Here is a 14,353-nt window from a genome sequence, read left to right on the forward strand (position 1 = left end):
TTTTCATGCTTTTTGGCTTTTCTTCCTCTCTGTGGTGGATCCTAGAAAGGGAAATATGGAATTGGAAAAACAAATAATATCAAGAACTACTGTATCAAGAAAGGGGAGAAAAAAGAGAAATTCAAATTTTTGATATGAAGGAACTTGACTGCTGCAATAGTTTATTCCCAAAGTGTATGGGAAGCAGGCTTCTGAATTCACGATTAAATATTTCCCCCTTTTTTAAGATTTCAGCTTGCTTCTACCACTTGATGTTTACATGTGGTTATAAAACTTAATCAGAGTACACTTATGATTACTGCTCAGGCACAACAAGCTCTTGAATTTGGCTATTAACACTCTTCTGATCAATCTTGATTAATTTTTTTCTTGTACGTTGAGTTGAGGAAGAGATGCAGGCAAGAAATCACGAATACATTTCCGATAGGAGTTAGAATAATCCAGGAGATATGGCAGAATGAAATACTGCAAAGAAATAAATGAGAAAATAAAGAAACAAAAATTGTCTGCTGGAAAATCTAAAGGTGAATTCACCATCTGCCTATATCAATATTCTATTTATTTCCAAATTAAGATCACAAAAACATGCCGCAAACTTGGAAGTTTTGGCTGCAGAAAGAATCAAACAAGACTGGGAGCTTCTCTACCTATTTTGTGAGCTATCTTGGTTATTGTTGGTCCTGATTAGAACATGCTTTCCAGCATCATTTCTTTCAATCTCTCTTCTGTCTGCAATATTCTAACGGTGCTCATGCTCATCATCGCTATCATCACCATCGTTTTCCAAATTTACTTCCTCAGAATCATAATGATCCTCTTCATCTTCCTCATCCTCCTCACCCTCAAGAATTTCATCATCTGATTGAATAAGCTGCAACCTCAAACGTCCATCTTCTCTGCATGCATGCAGAAACTCTTGAGTCGGAAATCTAATCTCCTGAAGAATAAACCTGCCGTCTTGTCTATATGATCTAAAAGACACCCAAGGCCTTCCTGTCCTTCCTATACAAGAAATTGGTGGAGGAAATGACCCTTTAATTGTTCTTGACCTTTTTGATTCCTTAAAAAAGCATATTTTCTCCTCTGGGGGCTGGTGCTCCTGCTGAATGTCAAAACTAGTCTCATTTCCCAAATCCTCCACATCGTCAGAGCTTTCAAATCCAAGACCCTCCGTGCATAATGATAAACTCTCCGAATTCACGGAAGAAAAGCTATTACTGTGCTTGTAATATTTCTCGTGGCTTGGCGTTGGACAATAGCTTGATGCGGGGCTTTTGCTGCTGTCATCCTCCTTGTCAAGTGGACTTTCAATCCTATTTTGTTGATATATATCTGCCAACAATGATGAAGAGGACAGCGATGACGGTGACGATGAGGATGAGCAAGAAGATGATTCAGCAGGGAGATCAAGAGAAGATGAAGAGGAAGAGGGGGACTCAACAGATTCAACAACTTCATTCTCCTTGAAATGTACTTCTCCAAAAATCTCTGCAAAAGAAGAATCTGGGATTGGGTTCATGGTTTTAATCTGTTTCCATGAAGGAAAGGGCTCAAGTAGAGTTGGACTTTCTGGTAATGGCCTGTCAAATATGTGTTGAAGGCTTCCACAGGCCGTAGCCATAGTTTGTACTTTCCACTGTCTTGTGGAAAAGATGGTTCGAGAAAGAAAACATGACAGGACTAAGCACAAAAAGAGTTATGCATCAGAGATAAAAAAAAAAGAGAGAGATAAGAGAGCAAACAGCAAAGCCTAAGAGGGAGACATGCACGGGAAGGGCATGGTTCTGCTGATAAAGTCAAGAGTGGAAAGTTGCCATTTATTTGGGGATGCTGGTTTCAGGGTGCCTCTAACTTAGGAGTGGAACAAGGATGGGTGGTTATCAAACTTTGGATGAATTTTGGTGGTCACAGTTTTTGTGTAGAAACTGTAAAGAAATCACCAGTTGCCTTATCTTTCCTGCCAGATGATAACATTTGGCATATACCAACGTTTTATGCGTGCCAAATATCTGAAAGATTGTAACATAGCATCATTGAAAGTTACACAATATACGCATAGATATAGGAACTACTAGTATCTGCTAAAGGTGCATTGAGCACAATTTTGAAAGGTTAATTGCAGTTTAAAAAAAAAAAAAAACCTTTTGTTTCCTTCAAAAAAAAAACCCTTTTGTTTTAGTATTTTTGAATTATTCTAGCCTCTTTTTTTTCATTTTCTTAATCGATATGCTATAATACAGTGAATTTAATTCTCAATTTAACCTTTACTCTTCTCATTCGTCATTGATGATCGTTTGTCTTCTCATTTAACACTTCTAAACCAACACATATCATATAGTGTTTTTGTTATGATTATTAAATAGTAAGGGCATAATATGATATTTCAATCAATTAATAAGGGCATAATGATAATAAGAAAAACTAAGATCCTAACGATGCTTGCATTCAAAATACCAAGACTCATGGTACCTTTATAATGGTAATAAAGAGATTGATAGATAAATAATAGATGTTCTTGAATTCAACAAGGACTTGAATTCTATATGCACAGGCAAAATGGTACTCTTTTCTAACATAAAAATCTTATCTTGGCCGAAATTGGAGTTCTTCTCCGTACATAGGTTATCCATTGCTTCGTCATTGATGATCTTTTGTCTTCTTATTTAACACTTCTAAACCAACACGCATCACATAGTGTTTTGTCATGATTATTACATAATAAGGGCAATATATGATACTTCAATCAATTAATAAGGACATAACGAGGATAAGGAAAACTAAGACCCTAATGATGTTTACATTCAAAACACCAACACTCATGGTATCTTTATAACGGTAATAAAGAGATAGATAAATAGATAAATAATAGATATTCTTGAATTCTACATGCAAAGGCAAAATGGTACTCTTTTCTGGCATAAAAATCTTATCTTAGCCGAAATTGGAGTTCTTCTCCTTTCATAGGTAATCCATTTGCTTGCGTGTGAAGGTTAAAGAATTCCTCATTTGCATCTACTTAGTACACATATTGGGAGTGCGAATGGAAGGTTTAAAAAGCAGTTAGCAAACCACTGAAGACGATGAATGATATTTGCAAAGAGGGCTGTGCTATAAATGGGATCACAAGCTCAGCAACTTTATTGCAACTCCTAATCTGTACTGGCACTGCAGAATGCTTTACAGAGCATACTGATGTGATCTGTTAAAACCCCAAAACCACAACGAACACTTCTTAGCATATCAGCAACTCCCACCTCCCAAGTTTTCCCTATCAGGATGGATGTTAGTACTGAGTCATGAAAGGCTTCATCAAGTCAATTTTTCTTGATGTGATCCTCGACTGTTTGAACCTGTTTTGTGAGCTAAATTTTGATGGTCACTACAGTTTACTTTACATCATAGATGGATTGTCGTCCCAAAAAAGAAAATATAACGACCGACACCATTAGTTTCAATTACCATCAGATCCCAGTAATATTCCCATCTAGTAGATTCAAGAAATGGAGTATTTGAACTTTATGTGCATTAGGCTTCTCGAAGTTCCATCTCTACCCAAAATGACAAACGAAAAGTATGCTATATTGGCTTTAGTGTTGCCTATCCTTGGCTTTGATGAATCCAAGTCTATAGCACCGGTGCCTAAAGAATATTCCATATTGGTCAACAACTACTGGCCACCCTGCTGGATCTTTCAGATCTCTGGGCTGTCTAAAGAATCCAAGGATGAGGATTGCTACTGAGGCAGCTAGTGAGAATCTAAAATCCACAGGATATTTTGCTTTTCCAGTGTTATTGGCTTGAAAATTTACCACCATCAGATAGTAGTGGTGCAAACAACATCCATATCTTTGATGTGGTCCTGGTGCATCAAAAGATGCATGCACTACAACCAGCATCCACAAGAAAATGATATGAGAATTTGCCTTTGAAATCTTAAGGGAAAACTGCGGACTAGGCTCCAGAAGAAGCACCATCATCCATCTCATGCTGACATCCGTGGATGCCAACTGAAACCAAACACATGAAAATCATTTTCTTGATGTTCAGGATAGAAGCTATTAAGAAGTGTACGCTTGGAAGTGAAACTGCTGTCGCAAACCACTGAGTAGCACTACATGGTAATTCACAATTTTTCACATATCAAAGTATCAAACTGAACGCAGAACTGTTTCATCATGAAGTCAGTTCTGCTAAGTTATTGGGCATCATTAACGCCAGGCTTCAATTCTCTCTGTCAGGGAGTTTATACGGCTCAAATTGCTGATTCCTTTGCTCTTATTCTGAACTCCAATAGCTAGAGCCACCATATGCTGCTCCTCTGTTCTCTTAGTACAGTTCATCTGAATGGAATCACTGGACTGGCCAGTTCTGCTTTCTGGGATGCTCTCTTTGATGTCATTCCTTGGACCACTTGCTAGATTGGTTGCTGTATAGGGACCAATGGGAGTTCCACTAGACACACTTTCATCAGAACATTCTTCAGGAGAAGTTGAAGAACTGACATACTCCTCAACGCTAATGTTATCTACTTGCTGACACTCAGAAGCACTATCTGGCTCAGGTTCTCCAGCCACAAACAAAGGTTCGGGCTCTTCATTTGACTCAGTAGCATCCTCCACACAAACCTCTGGACTCTGATGTCCATTCTCATCATAGGGTTCACGGTGGAACATGGAAGCTTGTTCTACAACCGAATCTTCTCTGTCTCTTAAGGTCTTCTCAATAAGAGTCTTGAGGAAATTCATTACTTGGACTGCATACATTAATGCAGTCAATGGATCAGCCATCTGCAGAAGGAAAAAGAATTAAAAAGAATCAACTCAGTTAAAAAGGAACAAAGGATAATGTTAAGAATAAATTCAAGAAGAGCAAAAGTATGATTAGCGAAACTCACCATATAGATAAGGTCACCATAAATATGTTAACATTCGGACAGGTTTTGCTTTTTTCCTTTTTCTTTTTGGGAGGTACAGTGGAGTTGGAACAGTTACAAATGCCCATTATAACTCCCTACTGTCACTTCAGAGATGCATAATTTCAAGTATGATGCTGCTGTCAAAATTCTTATGGCTGGGCCAGAATGAGATAGTAATGCACACATAGAGATGATAGAAATGGTCTAAAATTATCATTCCTTCTCTTAAAAGTATCTTTAAGTTGGTCTCACTAAGTTTTTCCCTTTTAAGCTTAACAAATTTCCTGGAAGTGGTATATTGTCATAGCATCTGACATTTGTGTGTGAAGAATTCTGCCTTGGAAGCTTAGTTCCCCAATGGACAAAAACTAAGATTTGATTCTTATACCTTTTCTTTAAGTAGAACAAAGTATGTTTTCAGGTATGCAGTGGAGAAAAGTGAATCATTAACTTAATACAAATCACAATAACCAAAAGGAAGCAAAGTTGATTTAATAAAAAAAAAAAAGTTAAATTAGATGCTCATCCTAATGCCATCAAAATTTACAGCATTATAAAAGATAAGTAGCTGCAAGAACATTACCTGCGTCATATTGGGCGCAAATACCATGGCAATGTTGCGTGAGTTCATCTTGTTTAGATGTTCCAATTGAACGACATCTGCCATCAAGTTGATTGCCCAATCCAGTAGAGCAGCTTCAGATGAGGGTAGAAGCCTCACCAGTGCTGCACAATCCTCCATTGTTTGGCATTGCATAATCTGTTCAGGTGAAATAGGGTCTAATACACCGCTAGGGAGTTCTCTGAACCAAGCCTGCAGGATCATGTGAAAATTAAGTCAACCCTAAAACTTGCAGTGACTACTAGTCAATGGGGTTAGCAAAATAAAATGCCTACTGAGCAAAGAGTAACTGTTGCAAACTCAAAAGCAAGTACAACTAATCAGAATTTTTCCAAACACAGATCTTTTTCCAAAGCATATAGTCAATCCATTTTTATGCAACTGTTTAAGATATTTGGACTGGCCCAAGAAGATGAATTTCTTCTTGCTTCTGCTCCAAAGACACTTGAGAGAGAGAGAGAGAGAGAGAGATCTTTCAGGAATGAATATAATCATCAAACCCAGATATAAAGAAGACAAAAGAAAATTTGAAACAATCTTCGTACTCTATTAAAAAACAGAAGCAGATTACAAGTAGAATTCATTTGGTAGAGATTTATAATCTAGATTTCATATCTAATGCTTAATCATGAAAGTCCACATATTCACCTAATTACATTCTGCATAACCAACAATCTCCATCCTAATGCCCAAAACTGAGCCCAAAAAGATGATTAATTGATACTACCTAAGATGTTGAACTTCCATCTTAGCGCAGAATTTCATTGTTGGTCAATAAGCTAATGGGACTCTGGGTGGTCTTTATCATTCAGTTACTGACAATAATCATCAGTATGGTGATGAATTACAAAGAAGTTATACTTCAGTTTATCATAAAAGGCATGAGCTGACACTAGGGTACAGAATAATCGAATTAACACATTACAACTTTCAAGGTTGGATGTGCTATATCAAGGAGCTTATTGCATAATGCGAGTATCAAAACACTGTGTCAAAATTCTGTATATAAGATTTCATACAGCAAAACACAATCACAGGGAAATGAACATATTTACTTAAGAATACATGTATAGCAAAGGCCAATAGAATCAGTAATTCCATTAAATGTATGATACACTAAATGGAGAAGTACTTAACAAGCTAGAATTCCCCAAATTTATTCACAAAAAATGAGAGGTAATTCAGATGGGCTTCATTTCCAGAATACAAACAAGAACAATAAGCGGGAACCTTTATTACAACGAAAAGGCCAGCAAAGGTTTGTAATTGTTTATTAGCATATAGGGAAAAAAAAAATAGAAGAAGTAATATATACCAGGTTGTCAGGTTAGTTCAACTTTTAACTGCTTGATAACACTTAGGATAGATATCAATGGCTCAAGCACTCTGTCAGTCTCAATACTGTATGATCTAGGTTATGCCTTTAACAAGATATGTATCATTATAAACACGAATGATCTTAACATAAACCATCCATATCTACTAACTTGTAATATAAATATGCACTCCCATTAATATTGTCCAACAGAAGAAGCAAAGTTATAACTAAAAAAGGATATGGCAGTCATATCTACTCATATTTTGAGGTCAGGATGATTGCAAAATATCCCTCTAATAAAGTTAAACAGCCATTGGAGAAACTGAAAAAACGGAGGTAAATATACATATAAAAATTTCATTAATGTACATTCATCCTAGCTTTCCCATTAATGCCATCATGAACAAGACATTATTAAATAACAGAATACCAAATGCATTTGAGGTGCACCTTGATTAGGCCAGCCAAACAGTGAACATCAATGCCTTCCGGAACAGTTCCCCCGTTTAGTTGGTCCCTCACATACTCTTCCTGGCTATTTTCTGCATTTATTCTGAAAATGCCTTCTGCCTGCATAAGTTGAAAAGTTAAACTTCAAAGCTTGTGAATTTTATTAAAGGGTAGGTTGTGGAGAGCTTACTAGCCATACAGAGAAATGTATTTCATGAATGAAACAGAAGATCCTAACAAAAAGTCTTCACCTGTAGGCCACCTTGAGCATACAAACGTCCTTGCATAAGTAAAAGGATTGTTGGAATACTGTTCCCTCTGGAGTCAAATGATAACTGCATGGATTCTGTGGAAACTCCAAAAACAGTGGCACTGTTGGTTCAAGTTCAAAAAGTCACTAACAGTGAGGACACACTCATGCTAAGAAAATGATTAACACTTAAAATGGATTCTCAAAGATGTAAACTACACATTGAAACATCACAAATATGTAGGAATGAAAATAAAGATGTTAACTTCTGGACACCCCAAGGAACCAAGTCCAGATTATATTCTGCTTGGTGCATGATTAAAGAGATTTACAACTGATATAAAGATAAGCAAACAGCATACTATAAAATAGCTCTAAATTCTATCCATGAATACATGAGTTACCGGTGGATAACACACATTGCATTACAAACTTGTCATACATAAACGCAAGATCAAACCAGCCAAGGCAGGCATCCAGACATGGGAAGTTTCTGAAAATGCATATGCTCATATATACCAGATATGCAGCTCTTAATAGAAACATAAACACCTTTATCTCAAGAACCCACTTTTCCACTGAAGCTACCTCCCTCTCCCTACCTCTTCCTCTCTTCCCCCTTGTATTTGGTATTTGCCAAAATTGAGATTGGGCAAGTACCAGAAGTCATTTGCAAACTAAAGCAGATCCAACTTTTCAAAATATCAACTAGTATCTTCTCACCTGTTTCTAGAAAATTAGGTCAATCTTCAAAAAGAGAGTTCACCAAAGAAAAGGGTCTCCAGTTAACCTTCACATAATGGGCTTATCCCATGCCAATCCTGCTTGCCATTAAAAAGAAACAAATGAAGGACACCTTGATCTGAAAGATCCAAATATGCAGGTGCCCCATCTTGGTCCAAGCAAGGTTGTAAGGTCCAGAAAACAGTAGTGTCCCAGGGGAATGAGATAATGCACATTCTGGCCAATGAATATCAGTTTATAGACAACACTTTCCTAATGCACATAACAAGGGAGTTATTTGGTAGCTCACAGACAAGACGAGGAAGGATATACAAACTACTTTTGTGCATTATCACTTGCAACAAAAGAAAGGTTCGAGACATCTACCAAATTACTTGATACACAATTGGAGGTTGACGTATAACTCATATTGAATGGACAAGAACAGAGAACAGCAGAAAGCAAAATTAAATGCTCCCTTAGCAGATACAGATTTGTTTTAGAGGATAACAAAAGCACAAATGAACAAGTAGATTCATGCACTGATTCAAAGTGGAGGAACATATTGTATCTCATCACAAAAAGAAGATGGATAAACGCAGTTTTGACAGGAAATCATTTTTTGGTTACAGCAAAAGATGAGTTCTCTCAGAAAGCAAATTGGCACAAACACAGTAGAATAAGCATATAGATTAGTAGAAGCCAGGGTTTAAGCCTAACTCCAGCTTATCTTCTTTTTCAAGATAAGGAAACTCTGGTCATATTTCTGGAAACATCTTTTCCAGTTACAGTTTGAGAAGAAACTCAATGCAGGAAAACTAATCAATCCTGTCTTTTAATATCTCAGAGGTAAAGTATAGCAAGTCCACACCTTCCCATATACCTTAACCCACATTAAAATTGAGAAATAAATTACTGAAGTATCATAAAAGGTGTTCAACCAACAAATTTTTACTTATAAAGCTCTACTCGCATATAAGTTTCAGTCCCTAGACCATTTGACTGAAGCTAGATCTCAATTTGGAAGAACCAGTACTCCAACTTTTGTGTCATATATCTAATGTGCCAAATGAACTGATAGAATCATAAGCAAAACGTACAGCCAGTTAAACAGCAGCAAGGAAAACCTAAATTTACAGAATTGCGTTCAAGAAAAACCATCAAGCTAGTAAACGTTCAATAAAAGAATCAGCTACACAAGTGCTCATTGATACAAAAATTATTTTGTCCAATTCCAAAATTTCCTATTAAACACAACTAACAATTCACCAACAAAAAAGACTCACAAGTTCAAGACCCTGAACCCAAAATGCACACGTACACGAACAAACAGCACAAATTACAAATGGAGAATTCCAAAATCCAAGAAAAAGAAAATTCGTCCACATTTCAGGATAGATAAATAACCAGAAGGAAGAAAAGAAAGAAAGAAAGAAAGAATGTACCTAGCACTAGGAGCCCTTCTGGGGACTTCAGGCTCAAACTCAACAGGCAAACCCAAGAAGCCATTAAACCTATCAAAGGTGACATGTGCAACATGGCGGACATTAGTAGGCCACCCAATCTCCATCCCTCCTGCAGCACCTCCGCCTCTATTACCAAGCTCTTCTCTTCCACCACCGCCAGTAGTAGTCTTGCAAGCCATCCAAAAACTTTTCCTAATCAATGTCACCAGAAAAGCTAGTAAAGACAGCTGATGATCCCTTCTCTCCTTGTTCTCTTTTTCTTTCACTTCTCCTCCTTCTTCTTCACTTTCCCCCTCACTACCGGTAATTCTAGCAATAATTTCTTCTTCCTCTTCTTCTCTTCTTCTCAGAAAAGACTGAAACAATGTCCCATTGTCGGTTGGGGTGGAAATTGAAGGAGAAGAAGAGGAGGAAGACGAGTGGAGTACCTCTGTCATGGCTGGCCTTTTCAGTAGAACTAAAAAATGGGTTTTTTTTTTCTCCAAAAAAAAAATCAACAAAGCAAGAATCTCGTCTTTTTCTTGAGAATTAAAATATGGGTTCTTGAAGATTTGGTAAAGGGTCTAAAAAAATGGAAGAAATGGGGTGGAAAGATTCAATCTTGATGTAAAATGTCAATATGGTGGTGGACTGGTGGTTATAGTTTGAGGGAGGCAACGAATGGGATGCATGAATAATATGAAGAAAAATGGAATACTGCGAGAGATTCGTATAAAGGGGTAGCAGTTATACAAGAGTTAGATTGAAGGAATGGTAAGGAGCGAGGAGAGATGGGACGTGAGAATCATGAACCGCTGACTGATGACTAATTTTTCCCATTTTTTATTAGTATACGTTTCTTTCTTGTGTTGTTGGCTCTGTTCTGGCTTGCTCTTGAATGATGGAAGCGTTGAAGAAATCAGATATGTGCTCGAGGAGAGAGAAGAGGAAATGGAGAGTGAGGAGGGGAATGCCATAAAGTTAGCATAACAAAATTACTATCTATATATATTATACTACTCCTATATATAAATCTAGGACATAGTAGTGTATTGTGTATGTGTGAGTCTGCAAGTGTTTAGTGTGTGAAATTGGGTTTTGGGGAGATTCACTTCAGAAGGTGATATCGCGAAGATGTGTTCTTGCTTTGGATCCCAATATCTCATCAGACGTCTGAGCTGCTCGTCAGGGGTCTTTTTGGTCTTATTGTTTTTTTTTTGGCCTTATTGTTACTCTGGCCTAATATTCTTTTTGGTATCTTGGTGTATCCAGTAAGATTATGCCACATCAGAAATATATAGATCAGTTTTTGTCATTTGGGGTCAAAGTTGATGTCATTAATTTTTCTTCTTTCAACTTTCAATTCATTGAATTCAGTTTTAATCCCTTGAGAAAAAGCATTCCAGAGTTCATTTATTCTCTGTTTTTCTTCTTCATTTTCAAGCATCCATTTGTAATTTCTTCTTCATTTATTCTCTGTTTTTTTTCTTGTTTGGACAGCAATTTTTCAAAGAGAAATTGATACGTTTTTTGTGAACACATTTCTCAATCACCTTTTTATCTCACATATATCAAATCGTTGCAATAATTTTTCTATAAAAAGAATCCATAAAAATGCAATCCAAACAGGGATATTCTTCGAGCAATAATGCAACAATAACATGTTGCTCAAGTTTTGGGATCAAAAGATAGGGTGATAGCAATTGATGGTTCATTCATATCAAGGGTCCCAAATGAGAGCAATCAATGAATCATGCTACGCCATATATATATATATATATATATATATATATATATATATATATATATATATATATATATATATATATATATATATATATATATATATATATCTAGCAAAGATGACTGCTTATCTGCTTGAAGACAGGGACGGAGCCAGAAATTTATTTTTGGGGGGGCTGAAGTGTATTAAAAAATTTTTTTTGTCACGAAATAAATATATTTAATAAGTAAAATTTAGAATCAATAATTATAAAAATAATAAAAACATATAATTATACATACCCAAAAATTTGTTATTGATTAACACTTGAAGTATTGGTAGTTGTTGCACTCGAATAACGAAGAGGAGGCAATTGCATTCTGCGAGTCTTCATCCGTTGAAAACGCTGCAATATTTGCTCATTTTCAATTGTTGCAAAAATATCCTTCTCGATGTATACAACCAGACAGTCATTCATCCACTCGTCTCCCATTTTGTTGCGCAAATCAGTCTTGACAATATTCATTGCAGAAAATACTCTTTCAACAGAAGCAGTTGGAAAAATTCTGTCGTAGGGATGGCAATTATAGGGCAGGAGATCCCTCTCCCGTCCCGTGCTTTTAAAATTCTTTTTATTTATAATAGCAACGAATTGGGAAAATTCTGCCATTTGATGGCAATGGGGTGTGGGATCCCTCTTCGATCCGATGTTCTAAAATCTCCCTGGCCCAGTTCCCCGCTTTTTCTATCCATATACCCTGCCTATACACCTACGGGTGCCCTCACTATTGTGTAATTATACTTTTTATGTATATAAAACATTAATAACAACATTATAAATTATTTTTTAAAATTCTTAACTGAATATTCAATGTAAAATCAAGGTTAAAAATCACTTTGATCTTTTTTTAATTCATTTCTCTACTTTTAATAGGAAATCTAAACTTACAATCATTATGTTTAAACAATGTAAAAAAATTGAAGTAAACTAAAAAATAATTAAATAATAATGTGTTTATGTATAAATGTATATATATGTATAAAACAATATATAGATCATTGTATTTTTGTTCAATTTTTATATTGATAACCTGCTCCGTTGAAATGAGGGGAGAAAAATCTATCCGGCCCTGCATTCCTAATCTACCGCTAGTTATGCACTTGACATCAAAAGTAGAAAGAAACTAACGACCAATAGAGCAAAGGAATTGATTCATACAGAGACATGTCCAAGTCATTATGTTTGTCCGGCATTATCATTATCTCCTTTCACCGTGGGGGGGCTGGGCTGGCCGCCGGAATCCCCTATATATAGGGGGTTTTCCGGCGGCTTGGGGGGGGGCTTAAGCCCCCACCAGCCCCCCCTTAAATCCGTGGCTGCTTGAAGATATGGTTATATCCCTCTTTTCTTACAATTTAGAGTATCAATTTGCAATATCTAATATTACATTTTATCTCAAGATAAAGTTTTAAACGCATGAATCAAATAAATCCACTGTCTAACTCTAACTCATTAGTGTTTTGACCCTTAACTCCACAATCACCAAAACTCATTGCCCTTTTCCTGAAATTTGGTTTTTATCCTTGTAATGATCCTTGAAGGAAAATAATAATAACAAATGACCCTTATTGTACAGCAATTTTTTCCCTGGTACCTTGCTGGATTCATCTACAACTACCCTCGCACCAGCTTCATTACTTGTTAGTTCTGACCCTGCCATGATTTACTTGACACAAAATTTTGTCGGATATAAAAGTGTAGTTAATTATTGCATGTGCTTGCTCAAATTCAAGCAGGACAACAGAAAATTTATTTACTACTAGTCTAATAAATGCGTCATAACAACCTTCACCTTGATTGGAGACCGACTTAACTTATTAATCTCAATGATTTTGGTCAAGAATCAATCATATCATGCAACCATCAAAACGCCAGTCATTTCTCACTTCTGATATACCAAGTCTAGGAAACTTCTTGGATTGATAATCATGTTTGGTAAATTACCCTTACTTACGCTTAATCTTTACTCGGTGGAAAACATACTACTATGTGTCAAAGCAAAATGCGCAATAAGTTTTACCAAGTGCATTTTACAAGTCTTTGCTGGTATCTGTTCTAATTGTTATTCACATCTAATGCCAGAGACAGTGAATTTGTAACATATACTCCTATGATCGTGGTAGATTTGTGCCAATTCCGGTTACCATGAAAAGGGATTTTGGGCATCATTTCTTCATTCTTTTATGAACTTGGTAGATGGGAATTATGCCCATTCAAAATACATTGCTGAGTGAAAATAGATGTATGTGGTAATAGACATAAAAGTGTGGCATAAATGTAGTTGAGCCTACTTGAGTATCATATTGAATCTATAATTAACTTGCCAAGCCAGATTCATCTTTACTCAAAATTAAGACGACTTAAAGGAGGATGGAGCTCTCTAATCATTACGTTTTTCTCACTTTGGGTGCTCCCTAGTCTCATTATATATTTAGGTAGTGGATTGAGTACCTTAAAAAGGGACATCATAAGCTTTTCCTCTTGAACTTCCAAGATGTAAAATGCTGCCCCTCTAAGTTTTTTTTTTTTTTAATTAAAGGTGAAGATTTCTCAAGTAGTTTTCCAAATTATAGAATTTATAATGACTGCCCTTCTTGGTTAAATTATCCAACAAAAATATGTATGCCAATTTAAAAATCTTCTTGCATATAATACTCCCACCATCCCATTTTGATAGTTTTGTTTTTTTTTCACATAATTTAAGAAAAATTAATTAACTTTGTTGGAAGAGTAAATCTAACCTACTATTTTTTAAATACCCTTATGCTAATATTAGGAGTATGACTAATCATTATACCTTTATTTTAATTATAATAATAATACTAAATAGAAAATTGCACTATTCA

The 14,353-nt window shown here is 36.0% G+C and overlaps 2 protein-coding genes across 2 annotated transcripts; both read right to left on the reverse strand.

Annotated features, from left to right (window-relative positions):
* Positions 1-538: 538 nt before the first annotated feature.
* Positions 539-2,027, reverse strand: LOC113705764 (uncharacterized). Its single transcript, XM_027227676.2, has one exon. The coding sequence runs from the start codon at positions 1,619-1,621 to the stop codon at positions 740-742; it is 882 nt and encodes a 293-aa protein (XP_027083477.1). The 5' UTR covers positions 1,622-2,027; the 3' UTR covers positions 539-739.
* A 1,925-nt stretch (positions 2,028-3,952) lies between these two features.
* Positions 3,953-10,873, reverse strand: LOC113705770 (rho GTPase-activating protein 1). The gene is made up of 5 exons (XM_027227681.2): positions 9,724-10,873; positions 7,557-7,677; positions 7,306-7,425; positions 5,499-5,729; positions 3,953-4,787 (listed from the first exon to the last, which is right to left on the reverse strand). Exons 1-5 carry the CDS (start codon positions 10,179-10,181, stop codon positions 4,209-4,211), a joined length of 1,509 nt encoding a protein of 502 aa, XP_027083482.1. The 5' UTR covers positions 10,182-10,873; the 3' UTR covers positions 3,953-4,208.
* Positions 10,874-14,353: the final 3,480 nt, after the last annotated feature.

This window comes from Coffea arabica, chromosome 1e (assembly GCF_036785885.1).
Source record: "Coffea arabica cultivar ET-39 chromosome 1e, Coffea Arabica ET-39 HiFi, whole genome shotgun sequence".
Classification (NCBI taxonomy): Eukaryota; Viridiplantae; Streptophyta; class Magnoliopsida; order Gentianales; family Rubiaceae; genus Coffea; species Coffea arabica.

What these genes read in the sequence shown, in the direction of transcription:
- LOC113705764 (XM_027227676.2), bottom strand. Translation starts at nt 1,621, where the DNA reads ATGGCTACGGCCTGTGGAAGCCTTCAACACATATTTGACAGGCCATTA.
- LOC113705770 (XM_027227681.2), bottom strand. Translation starts at nt 10,181, where the DNA reads ATGACAGAGGTACTCCACTCGTCTTCCTCCTCTTCTTCTCCTTCAATT. An exon ending in AGAAGGGCTCCTAGTGCTAG is followed by an intron (nt 7,678 to 9,723) that starts GTACATTCTTTC and finishes TTGAACCAACAG; the next exon opens with TGCCACTGTTTTTGGAGTTT. An exon ending in ATGCTCAAGGTGGCCTACAG is followed by an intron (nt 7,426 to 7,556) that starts GTGAAGACTTTT and finishes CAACTTATGCAG; the next exon opens with GCAGAAGGCATTTTCAGAAT.